This window comes from Prionailurus viverrinus, chromosome A2 (assembly GCF_022837055.1).
Source record: "Prionailurus viverrinus isolate Anna chromosome A2, UM_Priviv_1.0, whole genome shotgun sequence".
In the NCBI taxonomy this organism is placed as follows: Eukaryota; Metazoa; Chordata; class Mammalia; order Carnivora; family Felidae; genus Prionailurus; species Prionailurus viverrinus.
The window spans coordinates 121,546,557-121,572,813 of NC_062562.1; the positions used below are offsets into that span (position 1 = coordinate 121,546,557).

Consider the following 26,257-nt stretch of genomic DNA (forward strand, 5'->3'; position numbering starts at 1 on the left):
TGATCTAAAAAGATCACTCGAGTGAAAACTCAAGAAGGCAGAGAAGATAGAAACATTTCCGTGAAAAGGTTTTTCATAGTATGATTGAGTCCTATTTTCCTTTATTTGTGCTTTGTTGGGCTACTCTGCAGTTACCAAAACTTCAGTGATACGGTGGATCAAGTCTGGTTGGGGAGAATTTGGACTGCTGGGTGTAACGTGGATAGTTGGACCAGGTGTAAAGCCCAGAGGCTTTAACCATTTTTGCCATGTAGGGGCTCTGCTATCATTGGGATCCGTTATTGTGTCCAAACTGGCTTAATGTAATCTACAGATATTTATGCATTGGCCAAGTATCCCATTCTTTCCCAAACCAAACAAAACAAAACAAAACAAAAGAGGACATTATAGATTGTTCTCCCAAGCCTTTTAGAGAGAGGAAATCATTCCCTTTTCCACGCAGGATGAAAACTATAGCTACTCTGTTCCCTTAAGACTAGCTCATTTAATCTCACATTGTTACGAAATGGCTCCTGCCTTTGACTGCTCTAGCTGTCAGAGTTCACTGGGTGCTTTGGGACCTGGTGAAGGTATTGCTGCAGGGGCTGATCTGGATAAGAGTTGAGAAGGGGGTGCCCTGACTCTGGATGAGTAGCTGGGAAAAGCATCCTTGGGTCCTGTTCAGAGGGCTCTGCAAGTTGGGGTCAGAGCACCAGCCTCTCTGGAGCCCGGACTCAGGACCTCAGCTTCTCTGGAGAAGGAGGTATCATCCCGTAGTGATCCTCGTCAGAGGCGACTGATAACACGGGCAGAGTTACCGCCGTGTCTGATGTCTGAGGTGTCCGTGGGGAGCACAGCACTAAGCATGCCTCGTACAAGAGTTACAATAGCACAGATTAGGACTGTAAGCCCGGGGAGCCACAGCAAAGGAATTGGAGCCGCAGGCATTGGCATCCTGCACGTGTGAACAGAACCAGAGAACGGGCTGGAAGAAATTCACGTGACTCCCATCCCCAGCTTTGCTCCCACCTCTGCCAAAGTCTCATCTCATGCCCCACCCGTAGCAAATTCCATATTGCAAATCCTCTTTCGGGGCCATTTGTTTCTGCGTGATGTGGCCAAACAAGAAGGCCACGTGTCATCGCCTGTGTCACGTGCAGGTTACAACCACAGTGAGGCATGCTAACCTGTACCGCCAACTAGAACACGATGACTCCAGTTCTCTCTCATCTTGTGGACCAACCCGGTTAATCAGTGTGGCAACCTGGGCAACCGTACTGAGTCAAGTTCTGAGACTGAGTGGGGTTCGGTGGGAGGCGGAGCTGAGGTCAGTGAAGAAGGTCTCTGACAGTCCGGGGAGAAGGACCGGCAGGATACATGTCATGCATTTGTTGTCTCTGATGCAGACCTGATACAGACCCTTATATATGGCAGAGAGCATATACTTGATAAATATTTCCCAAATGAAGAACAGGAAAGTACATACTCATACGCAGCCAAGGTTCCTGTTATCAAGAGCTTGACAGAGTATATTGCAACAGCTGTAGAAGCTATTTGTTCGCTTATTTTTGCTGTAGTTATAGTTTGATAGCAGCTAGTTTCTTACATGCAAGGTCTGAGATCTGGCCCTCCCTCCCTTTGGATACTTTGGGGACCTGGCTGGGCCTTAGAACATATCTTAACAAATCAATAAGATCTAGGAGCAGAAGCCACATCTTTTTCTTAGCCCAAATATACAGTGATCAAGTTTCCAGAATCATCACTCAAATTTTATTTTTCGGCATCTGTGCGTATGATCCTTTATTTGAAGGTATAACGATGAAATCGATCATATTTAGTTAAACATTGAACATATGATATTTATGATTCAACACAAAAGGCTATAAAATTTAGACCATTTCAATAAAATCAGGACAATATATATCACACAGAGGTGCCCGTGGATGTATGTATACCTAGCACAGCACTGCACGCAGTATGGCACATGGGTTAAGATGATGCTGGGGAGACAGCGGGTTGCCGCCTGAAGCAGTGAAATCAAATCCACAAGTCTGATGAACAAAGGAAGCACCAAGGTTGATGAGAATCTGAAACAGGGGTTCACTTTGTGAAGCCAGGCAGGAAGAAGACCAGATCCCTGGGAGGTTTCCACTGCAGCGCAAGCAAACGAAGACAGAGTTGCCTGGAAACTGAGACGGGCAGGTCCGGCGACAGCATCGTTCAGTGTGACAGTGTGTAATGTACAAGAGCACTGACTGTATTTTTCTCATTTATAGCACACGGTGTATATATGAAATTAGAGTCCTCTGTAGATGTTTCGGGAAGTTAAAGTCTCTCTGTTTCCTTTTCCCCCACAGGATTGAAGTCGGAAGGTCTTTACAGAGTCTCTGGGTTCACCGAACACATTGAAGATGTCAAAATGGCATTTGACAGAGGTGGGCTTTGTCTTTCTTGAACGCCAAGTGACACATCCTTAGCTCCCTTTCTTTTGGAACCACATTTTATTCATGGTGGGAATGGGTTTCAGAGCTACAGAGAGTTGTTGCTCAAGAAACCAAGGAGTAGTCGTTTACAGATCACATAGTTCTCTGCCTTGCTGGGGGAAGGGTTTCCTTAAAAGTTGTGGACTAGTGATCCCACGAGTTTAAAATCTTTCTTGAATGGGCAGCCAGCATTTGGTGCCATTATGGCTCTTGATTTGATGTCCAACATTCACAGACAGTCCACATGGCACCAGGCTGTCCCTCTACATCCCCAGCCAAGGATCTCAGTGGCTCTTCTCTTTCTCCCAAAACTCCAAAGAACAGAGCATAGGGATGCGGATGTGCCCAACACTGAAATAGGGGAAGCCAGTGGAAGTTTAGGAGGTAACCCCTTTTGTTGTTTATAATTGTGACAAATGTTCTCTAGGCCACATTCTCTCTTAGGTCGGAGAACTTGGGAGCTTGTTAAAAGTACGGATCGCCACGGTCCACCCTGGGGACGCACTGAGAAAGCTAGGTGAACCCATGAATCTAGATTATTAATTTTTATTCATTCTACTGAAACAGACAAACAACAACAAAAAACCGTTCACCCATTTTTCCCACCCCTCACTGCTCGTCTCCTCCAATCACCAATCTGTTCTCCGTATCTATGAGCTTAGTTTTGATTTGGTTTGGTTTATATCCCGCGTATGAGAGAGACCATAGGGTGTCTCTTTCTCTGTCTTATTTCACACAGCCTAATCCCCTCAGGGCACATCTGCATTGCCACAAATGGCAAGATTTCATTCTTTTTTTATAGCTGAATACTATTCCTTTTGCTGTAAGCCACATCTGCTTTATCTGTTCATCCGTGTCTGGGCTTTTGTGAGCAACGTTGCAGTCCACGTGGGGGTGCACGTTTCTTTCTGAACTACGTTTTCATTCTACATTTCTACCGAACAGTCCAAATAATTGTAGTCAAGCCAGTCAACGGCTGGAACCCCTAGCCTACCAGAGAGAACCTTCTCTCTGTAGAACAGACAAGGTCTCTGATGATCCGGCTGCCATATCTGTTCAGGCTCATGGCCGGTTGCTCCTCCCTGTATACTTTATGCCCCAGCAATACTGAAGTGCACCTGTTTTCACGAACAACTGCCTTGACTCACGTGGTTCTGTCCATCTAGAATGCGTTCGCACCTCTGCCTGGCAAACGCTTACCTATTAATCAGGTGTCAGCTCAAGGGTTTCCTCTTCCATGAATCCTCCCTGAGCACCCCATGCTGACCTAAGAGTCTGACTGCCCTTTCCTGGGCCCCACCCACCCCCATGTTTTCACATGCCTCCAGCCGAGCAAGCTTCCCACTTCCTTGTAACTACTGAGTTGCATGCCTGACTCCCACTCCAACTTAGACCTACAGAAAGGGAATATGTGTCTTTTTCTCTGTGACTCCCCAGGGCCTGACAGTGCCTAGCACATGGCAGATTCTCAGTAGATATTTGTTAAATCTGTAAATAATGGGATCAGGTGATATATCTGCTACATTCCCTGTTTTCTGTTCCTTAGCAGCTTTTTTTTTTATCCTCAGAACCAAATGTGATGAGACATTTGTTCTTTCGGTTCTCTAAGTAAACGAAAATGCTAATTGTCTCGAAATGATTGTAACTTTAAGTCAAAAAGTGTCTTCAGAATGATTGTCAGAAGGGCACTTGGGTGGCACAGTCAGTTGAGCGTCTGACTCTTCCCTCCCCAGCTTGCACGCACTCGCTCAAAAAAGAAAAAAAGAATGATTGCAAAAAAGGTTAAAACATAACATTACCTATACATGAAGGAAGGTCAGAGTTTCCCAGATTAAAGTCCTAGGGGCAGAGGAGACAGAACCAAGAAAGAAGAAACGTCACGAGCCTGCAAGAGACAATTGAAACTGAAGATATTCAACTCTTCCTGTTGTGTCTGTGATCTTCAAACCCAAATCCAAAGAATCCTGGTGCAGCTATATAAAAGCTTCTTGATTTTTTTTAAATTATTATTTCAGATTAGATTTCTATTCCATTATGGACTTTTGTGTCTGGAATATTAATTACTATGTTAAATTTCTTTTTAGCAAATTACCAGAGGCTGGGTCCAAAGAACGACTTTCGGTCAATTTTACTACCCTTGGCTACACTTACGCTCAGACCCAAAATCGCTCTTCCAAAACTTCTGTTACTTCCTGCATGTCAGTGTTCTTAGATGCGAGAGTAGTCAGCTGGACTTGTACGGGCACGTTGCATCCACGTTGGATCGTTTCTTTGTGGGCATGCGTTAACTTGGCAAAATAGGTCCTAATTAGGAATTGGATCGTTGATTGTTTTTCAGACGGTGAAAAGGCAGATATATCTGCCAACATCTATCCAGACATAAACATCATCACTGGAGCCCTTAAACTGTACTTCAGAGACTTACCCATTCCTGTTATCACCTATGACACCTATCCCAAATTTATCGAAGCAGCGAGTAAGTATCGAGAGCTAATCTTTTATTCGTATCAAACCGTTAAGTATCATGCTTTTCACTTCGAGAAAATCGAGACTCGGAACTCTTTAAATTACTGCCCGAGCACCTGCTCTGCCAAGCGAGGGCACAATGGTACAGTTAATAGAAAACAGGCATGGGGCGCCTGGGTGGCTCAGTCGGTTGGGCGTCCGACTTCGGCTCAGATCACGATCTTGTGGTCCATGAGTTCGAGCCCCGCGTCGGGCTCTGGGCTGATGGCTCAGAGCCTGGAGCCTGCTTCCGATTCTGTGTCTCCCTCTCTCTCTGCCCCTCCCCCGTTCATGCTCTGTCTCTCTCTGTCTCAAAAATAAATAAATGTTAAAAAAAAATTTTTTTTAAAAGACAACCAGGCATAGTTCACCAGCTGAGTTGAACCAGTAGGAAGCCAGCCACTCAGCTGAGAAATGGTGCCAGGCAGTTGTCTCTCCACACCGTCGTCACTTCTCTCCTGGGCACCCGCACAGTCAGGGGCTGTTCTATGTTGAAAGCAAGAATGTTCCAGTAGTAAAAGATCCGGTGTTCTTCAGTGAGGACTGTACGGATTAGCTACGTTCATCCGTGAAGCAGACCCCCACTGCTAATCGATCGAAGTCATGCCCCCAGTTTGACCCGCTGGTGTTGTTCGAAACTGATCATACACCGAGAATCCACTGTGTCAAGTATCGTGCCGGGACCTCTCGATAATAGCCTCTAGTTTAAGCTTCTCATCCACCCGATGAGGCACACTTCATAATCCCATTTCACAGAGCAGGAAAGCTAGGCTCAGAGAGCTGAGGTCACGGGGCCAGGGAAAGAACACCATTGTCCTTGGTCTCCCTTCAGCCCACGGTTGCTCATTTAGCGTGTGGCACGCGAGTTGACTGGTGTCAGGAGAGAGGACCATTCTGGGGGGAGGAGGGGTGCTGCCCTCTGCCCGGCAACATAGTGAGGAAGGGGAGGTGCAGATGCTACAATGAGTGACATAGAACCCAAACACACCGTGAGGAATTGCTCATAAAAACTGTAACATCTAAAGGTAAGTATAATAATAAGATGCCTGACGGGCACAAAAGTGGGCAGGCTGGGATTAGTGCAAGATGTCCTTTCCTGGGGAGCTATGGCCCTATTTCCTGGTAGGAGCATTCTCCTACCCAGGAGAATTCTCCACGCTTACCCAGGAGCATGGGTCCTGGTGGTCCTAGGTGGAGAAGGTTCTGGCAACAGAGTGCCCTCTGCCCCAGGAGGAACGGCAGGGGAACGTTTCTTTGAATGGCTGCCAGTACCTATTCGAAAGCAGAAGCATGCACGTTTCCTCCCTTTGCTGATGGACCTAGTATCTACTTCCTCACCTGGACTGTCCAGCGGGGTTAGCCACGTCAGCGCTTGGGTGAAAAGTGCCATTGGTGCAGGCTGAGCTGTCGGGCTCATCGGCCAGTGCCCTTGTGTTGTTGACTGTATTCAGTTATGGAAGCCTGCCAGGAAGACACTGTCAGACAACCTCAAGAGAACACTACCACGGGCGATCCGGCTTAAATCAAAGCTCGTGACAGCGAGCTCTCTCGTAAACCCAGCTTTCAGAGGACGGGCAAAGCGCCGTTCCTGCCACCAGGAAACACGTACCCGACTGCAGACTTCAGGTCCGGCCTCCTGTCCCCCACCCAGTGCACACTGAATACCTGTGTGGTTCCCAACCTCCAGGCCTTTCTGGAATAAGGCAAGACACCAACGAGTCGCTTAGTTTAAGTGAAATGTTACCTGAAATTGCATGAACTTCTTAGACTTCCCCTCCATCTCCAACCAGAACAAACCAGTCTTCTGGTTACTTCTCTGAAAACGCGAATGTCTCAGCACTGCACTAATGCCTCATATGGGCCGTTACAGAAATCTCCAATGCAGACGAGAGGCTGGAAGCCGTCCATGAAGTGCTGATGCTGCTGCCTCCTGCCCACTATGAGACCCTCCGGTACCTGATGATCCACCTCAAGAAGTAAGCCAACACCCCCTCGGCACGTCCTCCACAACCCCTATCTGCCTGGGATGGTGAATGCATTAGGATTCATAACCTTTCTCCCCAACCCACTGAGGGGACGGACCCTCTTTTGGCAGGGGGGGGGGGGGAGGGTCTAGCGAAGGCAGCCCCATCTGTAACTGCTAGAACCCTCACTCTGTGCCTGGAAGTGCTCTACACACTTTACGTGTGTTATCTCTGTGAGGTGGGGGTTGTTAGGGGCCTCAGGTTACAGATGAGACTGTGGACGCTTAAGGGGGTAAAATAACCGATGTGAAGAGGTAACGTGAAACCGGACTGAAATCCAGGCAGGCTGATCCAGAGCCCACAGTCTGTCTTAGCCATTTGTCCACACTGCGTCCACAGCTGCACGGGGCCTCCCACACCAGCCCTATCCTCTGCGTTCTGTTCTTTCTCTTACAGCTCATTCTAGTTCCGGACTCCTGAACTGCCTTGCTTCTGGGCAAGCCCATTCCCACCCTGATCCCTTGTTTTTCTTGATGTATTAGTGACCAATCACCAAGTAACCAATCGCCCCAAAAGTTGTAGGCTTAAAACAATAGAGATTTATTATCTCACAGCTGCTGTGATCAGGAATCAGGTGTGGCTTAGTTGGGTGCCTCTGGTTCAAGGTCTAGAATGAGGCTATGGTTGAACTGATGGCCATGCTCTCTAGGGGAGCATCCACTTCCACACTCACTCACAAGGTTGTCGGCCGGATTCAGTTCCTCAGAGGCCTTGTGACTGGAGCCCTTTCTTGCTGACTGTTTGCCGGGGGACCCCCTCAGTGCCCTGCCACGTGAGTCTCCCCATGGGCAGCTCAAAAATGGCAGCTGGCTTCCCTCAGAGCAAGCAAGAGCCCCCAACATGAAAGATACAGTCTCTCTGTAACCTCATCTCAGAAGTGACATTCAATTGCTATTTGTTGGAAGCCACTAGGTCCAGCCCATACTCCAGGGGAAGGGATTAGACAAGAGTATGAATTCCAGGAGGCAGGGATCATGGGCAGGGGGCCATCACAGAGGGTATGCACCACAGACAGCTAGGCACTGCATTATCTGTGTGACAGCACATAAGACAGACGGAGATGTCTGGGTATTTACAGGACACTAGAGCTCTGGTTCCAGACTCTTTTACTTCAACTGTGAGGCTCTTTCCTTCACTGTACGTATATAGCAAGGTCAGTGAGTTGGTCTCTGAGATGTTGGAGAGATCAGGGCATTTCTGTGTGCCCTGTGTGTTTTCGGAAGACCCGTGGCAGTGTGCCCTGTGCGCCCTGTGTGTTTTCGTCCTGTGTGTTTTCGGACAACCCGTGGCAGTGGCTCGTTCACGGATAAAATGAACCACAAATTATCTACGCTAATTTACAGATCCGTTCAGTAAGTGAAAGGAAGCAAGTTGAGAATACTGTATAAACACTGGGTGGCGTTTTTATTTTCCTACCTTATAAAACATATAAATAGTGTTGCTCAGATGCATGGTGATCAGAGATGTAATAACATTTAGCTCAGAAGGTTTCTGTTTTGAGTAATTTGAGTATGAGTAATTTCTGGATAAGTAAGACTATGAAGGCCAGCCTGGTCTTTAATTAGCTAGAAATTATTTCTTTAGAAAGAAATTAGTTCTAATTGTTGTAGTTTGGAAGGCAAAGTATCATTATCAGGAAAAATGCTGATATGTCCCCTTTGAATCTTTAATGCCAATAATTTAGTACTTTTATCATCTTGCTAACCATCTTGTTTAGCCAGGCATGGTGCCTGACTTAATGGGAAGATGTGAGCAATTTGATAGTGAAGAATGTTCCTCTTTCCTACCTCCTTAGCTTTGTAACATGAAAGTCATACAAGCTGAGTTGGCCTTCCTAAAATGATGCTAAGTGGCCGACCTCATTGGCTCCAAGAGAATAAAAATAAACGCATGGCCTTCTGCGCAGAACCTAAACAGGGTTTAATCGTATTTTGCCTTCTTTCGAGAACCTGTTCTCTTTTAGTTCCATTATGAACATCCCAAAACCTCAGTTCCTTAAAGGAAGAATCCAGGAGACTGTAATTTTATTCTACTAGGAAGATAGCGAGCCAACTCTGGAGTTTGAATTTTATTCTGAAAGGCTTTGCTGTTCTCATCTGGATGTTGAAATGATGATTTTCAATTCCAACAATAATTACTGCTCCAGACCTCATCCTGTGGGAACCAGAAATAATGTCCAAGTGCTTTCCTGTCTGGCCACATTCCAGCCTTTCCCCTATCCCGTGATAATGGTCTGGCTATTCCTACACTCATGGCAGCCCCATCCTACAGTAACCTTGCTCCTCCGACACTAAGCCTGCCAGCAGGCCAGGAATCTGCCATCAGCTTCCCTGATCATGAGCATACAGACCAGTAGGAAGCAGCTACAGGGGGGAAAAAGACTTCCATACAAGCCTAGACTAAAATCTGCATGCACTGTGGGCCAGCTAGAAATCGGCTGCCCCTTCTAACCAATATTCCCTACTCCGTTGCCACATCTGTTTAGTAAGAAGGACTGATTTTCTAATTTTAAAGATGTGTCTGTACCAGATTCGCTAAGTAATTCACGTCCACCGGCTGCAGGCAACGCCAGCAACCTAGAAAGAAAAGCAAAAGCAGAAAATTACCTCTCTGAAAACACTTTTCTAGAACTCTGATTCTCAGTTTCCTTTCACAACTTGCCAAAGCAGGGACATTTCTGAGGGCGTATGTGCACAATCAGCATACACATCCGTCTGCAAGTCTGTGTAACGTCTCTGTGTATATGCTCGTTCTGCAGGGTGACTTTGAATGAAAAGGACAATTTCATGAATGCTGAAAATCTGGGGATCGTGTTTGGGCCCACCCTGATGAGGTCCCCTGAGGACAGCACCCTCACCACCCTCCAGGACATGCGGTACCAAAAGCTGATTGTGCAGATTTTAATAGAAAATGAAGATGTTTTGTTTTAATCCACCGGGGAAATGAGCTGAATGGCCCCGGCCCCATCTAAGTTGATAAGGCTAAAGGAATAAAAGCATTTCTTACGCTTGATTTGTTTTCCAAACAAGTGGCAGAATTTCCTGGACCACAGCGGGTTGTCAAGTCGGCTCCTGTGTCTCATAGACACTCGCCTCGTCCACGTGAGAAGAGCAGGGGTGAGAGTGACCAAGGCCCTTGTCTTGGGTCTTTGCCGTGCCTCCTACGTACATCTGTTTTGCTGGAAGAGTGATTAATAAATCTTTAACTTATTAAAAACAACAACGTAGACCTTTAAGCTTCAGTCTTATCAGTAATAAAAGGGAATTTAATTCATAGAGGTACTTGATACAGTTATGTTTTCCACTTACAAAAAGAAGACAATTCTATGTTAAATGTTAAATGAGACTTCTATTGTAAAACGTATTTTTATTTTAGCTGCGAGAATGTTACTTTATTTCAGCAAATAGAACTCAATGCAGTGCATTGATTATGACCCTGTGTACTTTGTCCCGCTTCTTGCTGTGATCCCTGAAAACGTTTACCATGAATGCAGTATTATTTTGACATACCTCTGTCCTTATCAGTGCTTTGCAGTGAAAGTTCACCGGCCACCTGTGTCCCTGCTTCTGATAGTTTTTGCTGTTAAGCACACTGGCAGCTTGCTGTCGTATGGTATACGTTTATAGCAATGGTAGGATGGCCTGATACATCCACGCATCTTCTTTCCATAACAATGTTGTGGAATCCCAGAGTATGTTTTGGCATTGGCTGTAGTCTTTCCATTATCGTGTGTGAATATCCCAGAATATGCAGAACGTGGTCATTTTACATAAAATGATTTGGGAACACTGGTTGAATCTGGGCCATGTAAAAAAGTGAGCACTTTCCCTGTTTTCAGGCCAGCATTCTGACTTCATCGATCAATGGCAAATTGTATTTTTGTCACACTTCTGTATTTATGAAAAGTGAATCTGCAGAATTGATTTTTTTTCGTTTTTGTTTTATAAACAAGACTATTTTTAAAAGTAAGAATGAGTAAGTTGGGTTTTTACAAATATTCCTCCTTGATAAGGGTAGCTGTGTATGGATCATAATTTAATATGACTTTATTACTATAGCTCCATCTTATTGGTGATATTTATCTTAGCATGGGCTTTTCACGGCAAGATTTCTATATTTTGTAACATAGGTAAAATATTGGAAGCATCAAAACCTGTAAATCTAATTTTTTTCCCTGCAATCCAGCTACAGCGTCTTTTCCTCTGATTGAGCTGATCCACGTACTTACTCGGTAGTCTGGTTTTGGAGTGACCGGAAGAGAATTACTGTGTGAGAAGTGAGCCGGGAGGAGGAGGGCGGTGCAACTGTTGTCCTGCATGGGCTCTGTTGGCACACGGCGGGGTCAGAATGGTTCTGCTGGGTCCCTGCTCTATTGTTCCTCCCAACTGTACAGATTTGTTTGTTGTAGCTTCTGTACTTCTGGATACTGTCAAAAGATTATCTGAAAATGGTTTTATTTTGTGAAGTGAATAATACTTTGTAATTTATGATAGCGTAAATGGAAGGAAAAGCATTAAATGTATTAAATTCTTCTGTCTATCGTTTCAGAGTGTGCGAAGAAAACTGGTGTTGGGGAGCGGCAGGGTCCAGTAGGGGGAGAATGTCCAAAACACCGTTCCCGGATGGGTTTTGGCGACAGTTTCTGTCGTCACCAAAACATGGGGAGGAAACAAGACACGTCCCACTGGGTCCCCACCCTGTTGCCCACCCCTTTTCCAGTGTCCACTCTGGAGGGCCTGCTTGGGATTCTAATGCTCCGCCTTCACTGTCCTTAAGACCTGTTGCATTTATGTTTTTCATTAAAAGACGTAGGGTTTATGGGCGCCTGGGTGGCTCAGTCGGTTGAGCGTCCTACTTCAGCTCAAGTCATGATCTCACAGTCCGTGGGTTCCAGCTTCGCATCAGGCTCTGTGCCAACAGCTTAGCCTGGAGCCTGCTTCAGATTCTGTCTCTCCTTCTCTCTCTGCCCCTCCCCCACTCACGCTTTGTCTCACTGTTTCTCAAAAATAAATAAATGTAAAAAAAAAAATTAATTAAAAAAAAAAGATGTAGGGTTTAGAGCATATCCCCCCTACGTCATCCTCAGGAGAACAGAACAAGAGTTTCTGAGCCAGAAAGACCTGAGTTTGAATCCCAGATCTGTCTGTTCTCAGCTGCATGTGACCTTGGGAATGCGTTTGCTCATCTGAAAAACTGGGCAAAATGTTCTGGCTGTGACATCTTAGATGAAATGACCTAAAGCCATTAGTAACAGTTATTTCTTAGTATTATCATTATTAAGAGTGATGACTTCACAGGGAAAGAGCTATAACCTAGGGTGGGAAGGCAGAAGCAGGAGAAGAAAAGGGTTCGTCCCAGGTTAAATCCAAGTTCGAGTAGTAATAAGGGATATTATAACAGGGCTCTATACTATGTAATGAGGGTCACCCGACTCCTTTTCTTGACTGTGATTACAACACCCGATCCCCTCTCCCTTGCTTTAGTCTGAAGCTTGCTCGCCCACATTTATCTCCCCCACCATCTGGCAGCCTGGCATGGCTCCTCTTACCCGGCTTGAAATTCCTGCCATTAGAATAACTCTAGTAGTGATCACCTGAGAAGAGGCAGCACTGTTTCCAGAAACCCACTGCTGTCTACAAGTGGGTTGTGGGAGGTGCGACAGGGGCAGAGTGGGTGGAAGAAGATAGTTCTCAGGAGGGGAGAAGACCCCTTTTCTTTCTCCCATTAACATAAATGGGCACCTGGTCTCCAGAACTGGGAGGGGGCCCGTGCTGAATTTCAAGGATAGCAGTCTGGAGGGCAGAGACAGGGAGGAGAGGACAGCATAGGGCAGTCGCATACCACACAGTTCAAGCATTGCCTAGGCTGTCCTGATTCCTACTAAAAACCCAACTCTGGTTTTAAAAATGTTCATTAATTTTCAACAAATATTTATCAAGCATTTATTAATGGGCCAGACACTGCGAATACCTGGAGGCAGGGAAGAGGCTTATCTCACTGGAAGAATTAAATAAGTTTAGTCTGGCTAGAGAGAGAAAGCTGGTCATGTTGAAGATTTGGTACTCTGACCTCAGGGAAATCGGTGCCACTCGTTTTTTTTTTGAATAAACTTAATTTTGGAATAGTTTTACATTTACAGAAAAGTTGCAGAGGTACTACAGAGAGTGCCTGTGTACTCCTGACCCACTTTCCCCTAATGTTAACGTCTTATGTAACCACCGTCCATTAATCAGAACTAAGAAACCGACACTGGCACATTACTATTAACTCCAGACTTTATTCAGATTTCATGGGTTTTCCACCAATATCCTTTTCCTGTCCTGGGATATGGTCCAGAGCACCCCACTGCATTGGCATTAATGGGTTGTAAGGGACAGATGACAGAATCTAGTTTACATTTTTAAAAGATCACTGACCTGACCGTGGATCCATCGGAGAACACGTGGGCAGACTGGGGTAGTGAAGGTTGATGTCGTTACATGCTCTCCTTGTCATGCAGGACTGCGGTGATGTAGCCTGCATCGGTGGTAGAAAGGCAGAGACAGCTAGAATAGTCATCTCGAGGAGGCAGAGTTGAAAAGGTTTGGTTACAGGTTGGATTAAAGAATCGAGGATGATTCTCGGGGGGCTGAATTTGACAACCGGACAGGATTTACAGAAAAGAGCACAGAGGAGCTGGAGGTCTGCAGGAGGGGTGGGGAAAGAATAGGGAAGATGGTGAGGTCTACTCTGGACATGGTGAAATAGAGATCACTGTGAAATTGCCAAGCAGAGATGTTTCACTGGCAATGACAGGGACAGATCCCAGCTAGAGACACGGGTCTGGGAGGTAACAACTGAAACCGTGGGAGTGAATGAAAGTACTCAAGGATACAGAACAGAGAAATAGGTGACAGTCCCCATTCGGAGTTCTGTGGAGCACCAACATTCAGGAAAGAGAGGAGCAGGCAAGTGAAGTCTGTTTTAATGTAGTAAAATAAAGAGGGTCTCAGAGTGCAGTTCAGAAGGACTCTCTCCCTTGTGTTCAGGTTTGTTCCACAGTGTCCTAATCCATTTCTTTGTCCCACTTAGATTTTTTTGCTACACGCAAGGTACCACATTCCACCCTGTGCATTGGAGGAGTTGCTTAGTTATTCTGTAAATGCAAATGAGCTGGCGTCATTTTGCTCTTCTAAGTTGAGTTGAAAAGATGTTGTCATACTCACAGACCTCCTTCACTGCCTTCCTGCAGTTTGTACAAAGTGCTCATCCAGCAGGCATCACAAAGTACCTTGACTGTGTGTATGTCTGTCTCCATTGAAATACAAACTCCCTGAGATTGGGAGTCGAGGATCCCACTTGGCCAATCAGGCACCCTCCTGCACAGCCTGCAAGTCTCCACGCAGGCTCCCCTGGCTGAGACCTCCCCTAGCTTCCCCAGACAGAGAAAAGAGCAGATACCAGCCATAAATATGTGGAAGCACAGGAAATTTAGAGAACTGCAGATTTGGATTTAACCAGAACACAGAGTGTGAAGGAAGAGGAGGGGAGTGAGATTAAACAAGCAGGACTGTGCCAGGAAACAAGGAACCTTGCAAGCCAAGCATAAGCCAAACTCAGAAAAGTCTGTCTAGGGACACAAGAAAGACCAGAAGACATTAAGACTAGGAATATGGGAGCTAATCAGGAAATAGGCATTGCCCGTGTGGCTTGGCTCCCCAGAGGAGGGATGGAGAATAGTCAGGGATAGGAGAGAGATTTAAGAGGTTGTTAGGACCCACTGATTTGATGCCAGAATTGAAAGGAAGGAAAGTGTCACAAATGTTACCCTCCATGTCTGGTTTTTGCAACTAAATGAATATTTAAGGAAGATACGAGAATATGAGAAAGGGAGCAGGTTCAGCAGGGGAAAATCATGGGCTCAGTTTGCAGGATGCACTATGATGCTAATAGTTCACCCATGTGGAAATGTCCAGTAGGCAGTTGGACAGGTGGTTTTGGAGCTCAAGAAAGGGGGATGAGCTGGTAGATATGACCTGGTCAGATTGCATGGCCAGTTGAAGCAAAGAGAACCAGTAGTAGGTCCTAAGAACAAAATCCAAGGGGCAGGCAGAACTAGAGAACATTGCAAGGAAGGTCAGGAATGGCCAGAAGAGGAAGGTGAGGGTCGGAGCCTAAGATGAAAGGGAAAGACAGAATGTCAGGGACAGACAGAGAGGCCATCAGGGTCAAATGCTGTTCCAAGATAAGTTAATGAATCCCCTTTGGATATGGCAACTAAGGAGTCCCCGGTAACTTAACAGAAGACTTTTCAACGGGACAATGCGATGAAAGGCAACTTGCTGAACCTTACGGAGCGAATGGGGATGAAGAATGAAAATAACACCTACAGTCAGAAAAACAGACCAAGTTCTCTTTCCATGGGCTTGTGCACGTCCTATGTATGATAAATCATCTATGGGAGCACATTTTTTCATTGTCGCCAAAAAAATTATTACCTTAACATACTTTCCTAAAAAATTATATACTTCAAAATCTTCATAAAGAATTAAGCGAGTGTTACTGGAACAGATTTTTGGTCACTCCAGTTACCAAGCATGAAACTTGTTTTGTTTTTTTTTTCCCTACATCCTAATTTGTAAAATGGGTATAATCCTGGTTTTGTTCTAGTTCCCTAATCTGAAAATGGGCATAATAACATAGTATCTGCTCTCCCCTCCCTATCAGAGTGGTTCTAAAGATCCACTGAGATCCTGAATGTGAAAACAGAAGGCTCACTATAAACTGTATGGCAATGTACAAATGTTAATTACCGTACGCAGGACCATGGTTCCAAAACCAATCCCCTGCCAGGCAGGGCAAGCTCACGTTAGTTCATTAACTGGCAGGGCTAAAGGATGTGGAGGCATGGGATGGAGTGGAACATTCCTGTCAGGGGCAACATGGGGCTGCAAGAATCAGAGATGCAGGCCAAACAGCCCCTCAAGGAAAGACTTGTAAGACCCCTAAGTCCACGAGGCTCCAGAGGACTTTCCACACCCATAGACCAAGGTCCCTCCGAGCCTCACCCCCGTAACCATTGAACCAACTCTATCTCTAATAAAATATTATCTGAACTGAAAGATTCCTGAGGGCAGAAATCTGGTCAACTTTGCTCACCACTCTACTCCAGCCCCCAACTGGCACGGTGCCTTGCATACAACAGGCACTCCAACCTTTTTGAAATTAGTGGCAGAATCCTTCCACAAATCCTTAAATGTCCTATAATATTTTGGTGCAATGGAGGAAGGGGCAACTCCAGAAGCAGAAGAATCTGCAAATGCATTTTGATGGGCTTTTGTCCACCATTTGGAGCTCTGCCTAATATCTGAAACTTTTAATTACTGAAGCTTGCCAATTATCCTTAACTCACCTAGTTTTTACCATAGTCTTTCTTCTTCCTGGTACGAATGATTAAGCATCAAAATAATTCAGTTTGGAGAATCTGAAGATCTAAGTCTCTAACTCAATTGTGGGTTACACAGCAAGTGATAGCTCTTTTGGGCTAGGATCGAGTACAGTGTAGACTAGAAGAAGGTCAGGTGCTGGATCCCCATGCCCCCCGTGGTTACATCCAAGCGTTACCACTTTCTGAGAGTGTAACTCAGGGAAAGTTATTTTACTGATCAAGCCTGTTTTCCTTGTCATTATAATGACCTAATACCAGTACCTCTTCCATGAAGTTTATGAGGCTTAAGATAATCTATATACAGCATTCAATACAGTAATTGGGGCTCAGAGTAGGGATACAAATGTTTGTCTAGAAACTCAAGAGCTTAGGGAAACTCTTACAAGAATGCTTAGACCATCGGTATTCTTTCATCTATGCTATCAGGCATCACCACTTACTGCTGCCTAGCAAATCAGAGTTAAGGAGTTTTACCCATTTACTGCCCGGTGGGTTTTTAAAGCCAAGCCACACCCGGCCCATGGTGGGATGTGGTGGGAAGGCAGCACGGTAGCCCTGCAAGAGCCCTGGATTTAGAGCCACAAGACCTGGCTCGGTCACAGATCAAGGCTTTTCACATTTCTGAGCCTCAGGTTTCTCCCCTTTGAAACGTGAAAACTAATGCCTGCCTGCTTGGCCCGCCAACCTCACAGGGTTATCGCTGAGGCCAGATGGCGTGGGAGCAGGTGTGGGGGTGCCGTCACACACCTTTCCACCACTCTGTCAGCTACGGCTGCTGCTGCCCCCGAGTGCTCCCCCTGGAGCCCCACCGACCGTCCTGCGGCTTCAGGTCTCCGCTTACTTGGCTTCTCAGTTGCTGGCCCAGCGGACCTCCCCTTTCTTCTCAAACCCCTCTCTTTCTCGGCTGCTGGGACACCACCCACCACACCCCCATCCTCTGCTCGATGCCTCTGCCCATTGTCCTTCCATACCTGTCCGAATCCCCTGGCACGCTCACCAATGCTGTTTCTTGCCCTACTTTATCCACAGGCGATCACAACCTCTGGCTCTGAATGCTATCTGTCAACAAATAAAATAATCCCTAAGATTCAATAAGCTACCCAGTGCCCTGTAACAGATCCCTTCTGCTAAAACCAGCTAGCACGTGACCTACTGCCCACAGCCAAGAGTCCTGATGAACACTCCATGACTCCACCACTCGGCTCTTTAAAATTTTCACATCTACCATATTTGCACTGCATCAAGAGAATTTAAAACTTCAGAATGATGTGTACAATATAGTCCTTCAACAATTCTACATTACTCTGGGGTGCCTGGGTTGGGGGGGCTCAGTCGGTTGACTTCGAGTTCAGCTCAGGTCATGATCTCGGGGTCCGTGAGTTCGAGCCCCGCGTTGGGTTCTGTGCTGACAGCTCAGAGCCTGGAGCCTGTTTCGGATTCTGTGTCTCCCTCTCTCTGACCCTCCCCCGTTCATGCTCTGTCTCTCTCTGTCTCAAAAATAAATAAATGTTAAAAAAAAAAAAGTTTTTTTTTAACGTTTATTTTTTGAGAGAAAGAGACTGAGTGTGAGCAGGGGAGGGGCAGAGAGAGGGAGACACAGAATCCGAAGCAGGCTCCAGGCTCTGAGCCATCAGCCCAGAGCCCGACGCGGGGCTCGAACTCACGGACCGCGAGATCATGACCTGAGCCGAAGTCGGCTGCTTAACCGACTGAGCCACCCAGGTGCCCCCCCCCCCAAAAAAATTTTTTTTTTAAAAACCACAATTCTATACATTACTCAGGGCTCATCACGATAAGGGTACTCTTAATCCCCTTCGCCTATTTCACCCATGCGCCCCGCCCTTTCAACCTCTCCTCTGGTAACAGTCTGTTCTCTGTATTTAAGAGTCTGGTTTTTTGTCTCTTCTTTGCTTGTTTTGTTTCTTAAATTCCACATGTGAGTGAAATCATATGGTTCTTGCCTTTTTCTGACTGGCTTATTTCACATAACATCATACCCTCTAGATCCGTCCCTGTTGTTGCGAATGGCAAGATTTCATTCTTTTTTATGCCTTCATTTTGTATATATGCCACATCTTTTTTATCCGCTCATCTGTTGATGGACACTTAGGACACTTCCATAATTTGACTATTATACCTAATGCTGCAATCAACACAGGGGCGCATGTATCTTTTCAAATTAGTGTTTTTGTATTCTTTGGATAAACACTCAGTAATGGAATTACCGTATCATGGGGTAATCCTAGTTTTAATTTTTTGAGGACCCTCCATAGTGTTTTCCACTGAGGCTACCTATATACTTTTCAGAAAACTTTTATCTAGTCATACCCAGTACGCTATTTAGTATGGTGCCTTAAAGAACGGTGCGTTAGCTCACTCTTTGATTTTGTAGAATCTTATGTCCAGCTTTACATGTGACATGGAAATCGTCTATAATTGTCTTTGCCTAAACAGTCCTTATTCAGTTTGTCTCGTAAGTAGAGTGACACCGCATTCTCTATTCTTCTTGTCTCTGGAAGCATCTGAATAGGATTGGTAGTTAGGGTTGGTTTCGGCTACAAGTAGTGGAGGACCCAAATTACGATAGATTAAACAAGGTAGAAGCTTATTTCTTGCTCATTTAAAACTCCAGGGGGGTGGGGGGAAGCTATGGGTCTAATATGGTAGTTTCATACTCGCTGGGGTCCCGGGTTCCTTCTGTCTGGCTGTTCCAGTGGGGATCTCCCAGTGCTTCCTTCACAAACCACTGTCTCCTCCTATAGGCTTCATTAAACTCTGCACAGGCCTGGCTTCCAAAGGACGGCCCTCCCCCAATATCCGTCTCTGCTGCTGGGATCACCCAACCTGGCTTGGGTCCCCTGCACGTCTAAGCCTTCCTGGGGTCCCACTTGGCTCACAGTAATGCATGTACGTCTTCCACTCATTGATAGTAGCTCAGTCAGTCCCCCACCACAGTCCTCTCCTTTTGCCTTTAGCATGAAAATAATTTTAAGTCCCCAGACTCTAGGGGACACACATAAAGCTCTCAGAGGGGTTCTGTGAACTAATCCCCACCCCCCGCTCCTGCCCTGCAAAGCTTAGGCTTTCCTTCACCAAAGAACATTCTTACAGTACTCAAAAACTCTCTAAAAAGAAATCTATTAAGCGTCTTGCTCAATCCTCTATATCCCCCCCGTATTTAACCCCCAAGGTGGGCGGTAAACTAAGGGTCACAAAAAAATGTCATACTCTTAGCATTCTCTGCACCTTCGGGCTATTAGCTATTGTGCTCAGTCTTTGGGGCCTTGTTTGAAGCTTGGTGACAAGAAAAGTCTCATTTAAAATCCTTAACATACATACACACACACACACACACACACACACATATGTGTGTGTGTGTGTGTGTGTTTTTTAGGTTTTTTTTTTTTTTGAGAGAAAGAGAGAGACAGAGTGTGAGTGGGGGAGGGTAGAGAGAGAGGGAGACAGAATCTGAAGTAGGCTCCAGGCTCTGAGCTGTCAGCGCAGAGCATGACGTGGGGCTTGAACTCACAGACTGCGAGATCATGACCTGAGCCAAAGGGACGCCCAATGGACTGAGCCACCCAGGCACCCCTGTAACGTATATTTTTTAAATAAAGAGTATTATTCTGGCAATCAGGAAGAAAAAAGTAGGTTCTGAAAATAAATATTTAGGCAGTTTACAATAGACTATCTAGCTGTAGGAAATGAACAGAAGTGCAGACTCACCTGATAGATTATTATCTAGTGGCCAAGGCTATCAGATCATTCCATTTGTTCCAGAAAACCAAACGGAAAAATAATACAACACCTACCAACAGTGGATTTCTTAAATGACTCATGGTATTGCCACATAATAGATACCAAACATTAAAAGGAATATGTTTCTATATTAACTTGGAAATGGTTCACAGTATGCCAACTTTGAAATAGTTCTCAATACTGAGTAATGAAAGAAAATACAGGTTATGACCCTGTAACTACTGTTTAAAAGTCTACCCAGTGCGTCTGGCTCATGCAGCACGAAGGAGTAGGCTAACACCGTCATCCTCGACTCCTCCATTTTTCTTGCCCATTACCAGATGAATAGCAGTGAAGCCTGTTGGCTTTACACACCCATAAACACCTCAGAACTCAGCCTTTTCTGCCCTTGCCTGCCCCCCACCAAGCTCCCAGAAGTCGATCCCAACACAACAAACAGAGGGATCCAGTCAAAATACAAGTAAGATCTGGTCCCCACACTGCCTAGAACCTTCCATTGCTTCCTCATATCACTCATAATAAAATCCAGCCTTCACAGTGGCACACGAGGCTTCCGTACGTGACTTACCTGAATTCCTGTCAGTGCTCTGATCACCTCTCCGGCTACTAACGCCTACACTCAACTGCATTTCAGACTCCAACACGCTGGACACACTCCTGCCTTGGAGAGTCTTGGCAGTGGCTCTTCCTTCTGCCCCAATTATCTACCTGGTTCCCTCCCTTTCCACCTTCAGGTCGGTTGATCAAAGGGGTTGGGCACACACCACCATGCCTCACCTGGAATGGCCTGGAACTCATGGTGAGAAGGATTAGCAGGCACAGGGTCACCTTCTTCAAGTACTCAGTAGACAGCCATCTTGAGCAGAGGTCTAGATGAACACTCCAAAGAGGCTGAGCTGCAAGACACCTTTTAATAGGGAAAAGGTGAGAGCGGCCTTGCAGGAGAGGAATGAAATTTTTAGATTCAAGGTCCAGCTTGCCCAAATCTTGGACTTCTTGTAGGCCCCTGGTCCCATGAGAAATGGAGTCATGGCAAAGTCCCTCCCACTGCAGGAGAGAGAAGGAGCCCAGGAGCCATCAACCCAACAGTCCTGCTTTTCACTCCACTGGACGGAGTTTAACTTTTTAAACTTAAGTTTAACTTTAAACTTTTTATTTTGAAATAATTAAAAGTTAAGAAAGTATAAAGACTCCAAAGTATCATTCGCTCTTCTTCCCCAATGGTGACATCTTATAGAACTGTAGTACATTACCCAAACCAGGAAACTGACCAGTTAAAAGACTACAGACCCTATTCAGTTTCCACAAGTGTCTAGGCCTACATTCATAGTCACATATGCATGGATGTGAATGTTGTTGTATGCAATTTTACCCCATGTACAGATTTGGGTAACCACCACCACAATCAGGATACAATCTATTACCACAAACTTCTTCCCATGGTCTCTTTGTATCCATGCCCATCCCTACCCCACTCCCCATCCACGTCCCCTGCAAATATCTGTTCTCCAGATCTATAATTTTTGAGAATGTTATATAAATGGTATCAAATAGTATGTAACTTTTTTTGACATTGGCTCTTTCCACTCAGCACAACTTTCTGGAGATACATCTAAGTGGCTGCGTGTATCAAGAGTCAGTTCCATTTTGAGGTTCCTCAAAAAATTAAAAATGGAACCACCCTGTGACCCAGCAATTGCACTACTAGGTATTTATCCAAGGGATACAGGTGTGCTGTTTTGAAGGGGCACGTGCACCCCCATGTTTATAGCAGCATTATCGACAATAGACAAAGTATGGAAAGAGCCCAAATGCCCACTGATGGATGAATGGATAAAGAAGATGTGGTGTGTGTGCGTATATATATATATATATACAAATACACACGCACACATATATGTACATATACATATGTGTATATATACATATATGTATATATACGCACATATATGTGTATATACACATATATACATATACATATGTGTGTGTATACACATATATATACATATATACACACGTATATACATATACACGTATATGTATACATACACACGTATATACATATATGTGTATATGTATACATACACACGTATACGTATACATACACACGTACATACATATACACGTATATGTATACATATACATATATACATATACGTGTATATACATATACATATACATATATACATATACATATATACGTATACATATACATATATATGTATATATATACATATATATCGCTAATACTCCCATCATTCGTATATATACATATACATATAGCGATCAAAAGGACTGAAATCTTGTCATCTGCAACATGGATGGAACCAGAGTGTATTACACTAAGACAAATTAGTCAAAGACAAATATCCTATGACTTCACTCATATGTGGAATTTAAGATACAAAACAGATGAACATAAGGGAAGGGAAGCAAAAATAACAAAAACAGGGAGGGGGACAAAACGTAAGAAACTCTTATTTTTTTTTCTTTTTCTAAATATAATCTATTGTCAAGATAGCTAGGCTACAGTGTATACAGTGTGCTTTTGGTTTCGGGAGTAGATTCCCAAAAAAGAGGCTCTTAAATATGGAGAACAAACTGAGGGTTGCTGGAGGGGTTGTAGGTGGGGGGGGATGGGCTAAATGGGCAAGGGGCATTAAGAAGCACCCTTGTTGGGATGAGCACTGGGTGTTATATGTAGGGGATGAATCACTGGATTCTACTCCTGAAATCATTATTGCACTATGTGCTTGGATGTGAATTTTAAAAAATAAAATTAAAAAAAAAAAAAGAGTTGGTTCCATTTTTATTGCTGAGATGTATTCCATGGTATGGCATTCCCATGGTTTTACCATTCACCCAAATGAAGGACATCTGGATTGTTTCCAGTTTGGGGCTATTATGAACAAAGCCATATGAACACTCATGTACAGGTTTGTGTGTGAATGCATGTTTTCACTTCTCCGAGATAAACGCCCAGGAGTGCAACCGCCGGCTCGTGTTTGCATGTTTAGCTTTTTAAGGAACCACAGAACTGTTTTCCAGAGAAGCTGAACCGTTTTACATTCTATTACCGCCAAACGTTTTCTTGTGGCCTTTGTAAATCTCTCTCCCATCTCCCTCCCTATCCACCTCTACCTCTGTCCCCGTACAGTATGTTGCATTTCCTAGAGTTTTCGATAAATGAAATCATATATGGTATGTATACTTTTTGGTCTGGCTTCTTTCCCTCAGCATCGTTATTCTCAGATTCATCCAAGTTGTAGCATGTCTATAGGTCAATTCATTCTATTGTTAAGCAGTAGTCTATAGTAAGGATAGGCCACAGGCTGTTTATACATTTTTACCTATTGATGGACAGTTGGGTTGTTCCTTCCTTCCTTCCTTCCCTTCCTTCCTTCTGGCTATTACCAATAAAGCTGTTATAAACATGCAAAAAAAAAAAAAAAAAGAAAAGAAAGTGATTCCATTTCTCCACATTCTGACCAGCATTTGGTGTTACCATTATTTTCTATTTTAAGCATTCTGGCAAGCGCCTGTTGGTATCTCATTGTGGTTCTAATTTGCATTTTGCTCATGGTTAATGATGCTGAACATCTTTTCGTGTGCTCATCTGTCATCTGTAACTCCGGTTGAGTGAAACATCCATTCACATCTCTTGCTCATTTTATAATTGTATTTGTTTACTGGTGAATTTTGAGAGTCTCTTATATATTGTAGGTGTAAAACCTTTGTCAGGTATGTGGTTTGCAAATATTTTCCCCTCGTCTATAGTTTGTCTTCAGCTCCTCCTAACAGGATCTTTTCCAGAACAAAAGGGTTTTTTGGGGTTTTTTTTTAGTTCTGATGGAGTCCAATTTAGCAGTTTTTTATTTTATAGATCATGCTTTAAGCCATGTCTGAGAATCCTTCACCTACCCCTACATCACAGAGGTTCTATCTTTTATTCTAAAAGTTGTATCGTTTTACATTTAAAATCCGTGATCGGGGCGCCTGGGTGGCTCAGTCAGTTGGGCGGCCGACTTCGGCTCAGGTCACAATCTCGAGGTCCGTGAGTTCGAGCCCCGCGTCGGGCTCTGGGCTGGTGGCTCAGAGCCTGGAGCCTGCTTCCCATTCTGTGTCTCCCTCTCTCTCTGCCCCTCCCCCATTCATGCTCTGTCTCTCTCTGTCCCAAAAATAAATAAACGTTAAAAAATAAATAAATAAATAAATAAATAAATAAATAAATAAATAAAATCCGTGATCCATTTTGAATTAATTATAGTGCCATGATTAAGGAGAAGTTTACTTTGTTCCTTTGCACAAAGGAACTCTCCAGAATAAGGGTAAAAGGACGTCCCAGGTGGATAGCCGTGTGCCAGTCACGGAGGATAAACAGCCCAGACTGGAACTGCGTGATGAAAGAGACAGCCACACTGGGGACTGCCACCACCCAGCCCTCTGCTGCAGCACCTTGTCCAACAAGAAAGGGGGAGGCTCAAATCTAGGAAATGCAGAATCCGACTCAAGGCATTCCCAGGAAGAAGCTATGCAGCAGGCCAGAGAGAGAGAGAGAGAGCAGTCCATAAGGAAGGAGAAGGAAGTGTCTGGGAGTAACACTTGGGGGAATGGAGCACATATATATTGGTTTGACTGAACTTGTAGAAAAGTGTACCAAGAAGCTATTGGAAGGTGTAAGAAAGAACTCGAAAGGGGACCAGTTGAAAGAGGGGAAGAGGGTCATTAGTAACTTCAGGAAAAGAAAGCAAATATAGTGATCTGTACCCTATAATGCTCAGTCTGAACAATATTTATACAGTCACAATATAAGCATGGAGCAGTCAACTGAACAAAGGCTGTAATATGACTCTAGCGGGAAAACTGGAGGGGGAAGCAGAAGGCAGGGTATAGGAGAACCAAATCCTCAAAGACCGGAGTAGGTAATTAAAAGAGAACGTCTAATATTGATCAATCAGAGGCAAGTCTAATACACATTTCTAACCTACGTGTGCATACATTGCTCTCATAAAATAAAAACTAACTTTTGAAAACAAGGAGTGCCATGTTGTCTAACACGGCAGAGACGTGATGCTCTCGTTCCTTCCCTCCTTTGGGCACCATTCGCTGATGCAGGTTATGTATTAAGATTCCAGGAACTAATGGGGCAGCACATGGGAAACCTATTCCTTGGCTTGCGCCCTAGCCACAGTCTGCTAGTGACCTTACTTCCAAGGATTTTGTCTTATGATTTGTTAATCCTTTTCTGGTAACATTGCTTCCAAGCTCAACTGAGTACACTTCCTCCTTAACTCCAGGTAATGCAATTTCAGTGCAGACTGGATAAAGAGCGTTCTTGAATCGCATGCAAAAAAACTTCTGCTTGATTTGATTTCATCATTAAGTGTGTTCCTGAAGAAAAGTCAGATTCATAGCAAATTGTTGTGTATTAAATACTCTCCAGTAAATTTTAACTTTATGTTCTTGCAGGGAAAAAACTGACCCCAACCAACAATAATGACAGTGCTCTCTTAAGACTCTCTATCATTATTTTCAAAAAGCCCTTGGAAGTGATTGACTTGTACAGTTTGTTCGCATAATTTTCCCACACAGCCAATGAAAGAAATTAGTCAAGGAGAAGCTAACATTTACTGAGTGCCTATTATGTGTCAGGCACTGTGCTAGGGACTTTGACAAATGTATTGTCTACTTTAATCTTGGCGACCTCCCAGAGAAGTGGTATTATCCCCACTTTACATTTAAGGAAACCAGAGCCTAAAGATATTAAGTAATTTTCCCAAAGCCACACAGTTGTAATTCAAACCAACCATCAAGTCTTTTCACAAGAAATGTATGTAATTACAATTCCCAGCATTAATTTGAGCTTTGAGTGCTCTGTGATTCCATAGGGTTTTAATATTTAAACAGCCACATATGATTTAGCATTGTTCCAAGGAGGAAACTGAGAAGACACTGACCTCATCAGAATTTTTAAAGTATGACGATCTCTTTTGATATAACGGTTGTGAAACCAACAAATGTTTATTGATCTAATGATTAATTAAAAGGCAATATGAGATTCAAATAGCTACATGAGAAGA

General features: G+C 44.4%; 1 protein-coding gene and 1 long non-coding RNA gene across 15 annotated transcripts in view; one reads left to right on the forward strand and one right to left on the reverse strand.

Moving 5' to 3' along the window:
* The window catches only part of CHN2 (chimerin 2), a 303,947-nt gene extending 293,945 nt beyond the window's left edge, over window positions 1-10,002 (forward strand). For all 3 annotated transcript variants that reach the window (XM_047846901.1, XM_047846911.1, XM_047846922.1), the window contains 4 exons: window positions 2,337-2,414; window positions 4,801-4,938; window positions 6,838-6,943; window positions 9,750-10,002. In XM_047846901.1, the coding sequence (XP_047702857.1) occupies window positions 2,337-2,414; window positions 4,801-4,938; window positions 6,838-6,943; window positions 9,750-9,921 (494 nt within the window). In that variant the 3' untranslated portion in view covers window positions 9,922-10,002. The remainder of the gene's footprint in view (window positions 1-2,336; window positions 2,415-4,800; window positions 4,939-6,837; window positions 6,944-9,749) is intronic.
* The window catches only part of LOC125159078 (uncharacterized), a 52,975-nt gene continuing 28,482 nt past the window's right edge, over window positions 1,765-26,257 (reverse strand). For 3 of the 12 annotated variants that reach the window (XR_007149686.1, XR_007149683.1, XR_007149682.1), the window contains 5 exons: window positions 20,955-21,084; window positions 13,408-13,507; window positions 9,998-11,432; window positions 6,306-9,567; window positions 1,765-4,347 (listed from right to left, as the gene is read on the reverse strand). This is a non-coding gene — a long non-coding RNA (uncharacterized LOC125159078). Of the gene's footprint in view, window positions 4,348-5,265; window positions 5,925-6,305; window positions 9,568-9,997; window positions 11,433-13,407; window positions 13,508-20,954; window positions 21,085-23,527; window positions 23,591-26,257 lie in introns of those variants that run through there. The other 9 variants (XR_007149680.1, XR_007149691.1, XR_007149681.1 and 6 more) reach the window with 9 other exon arrangements.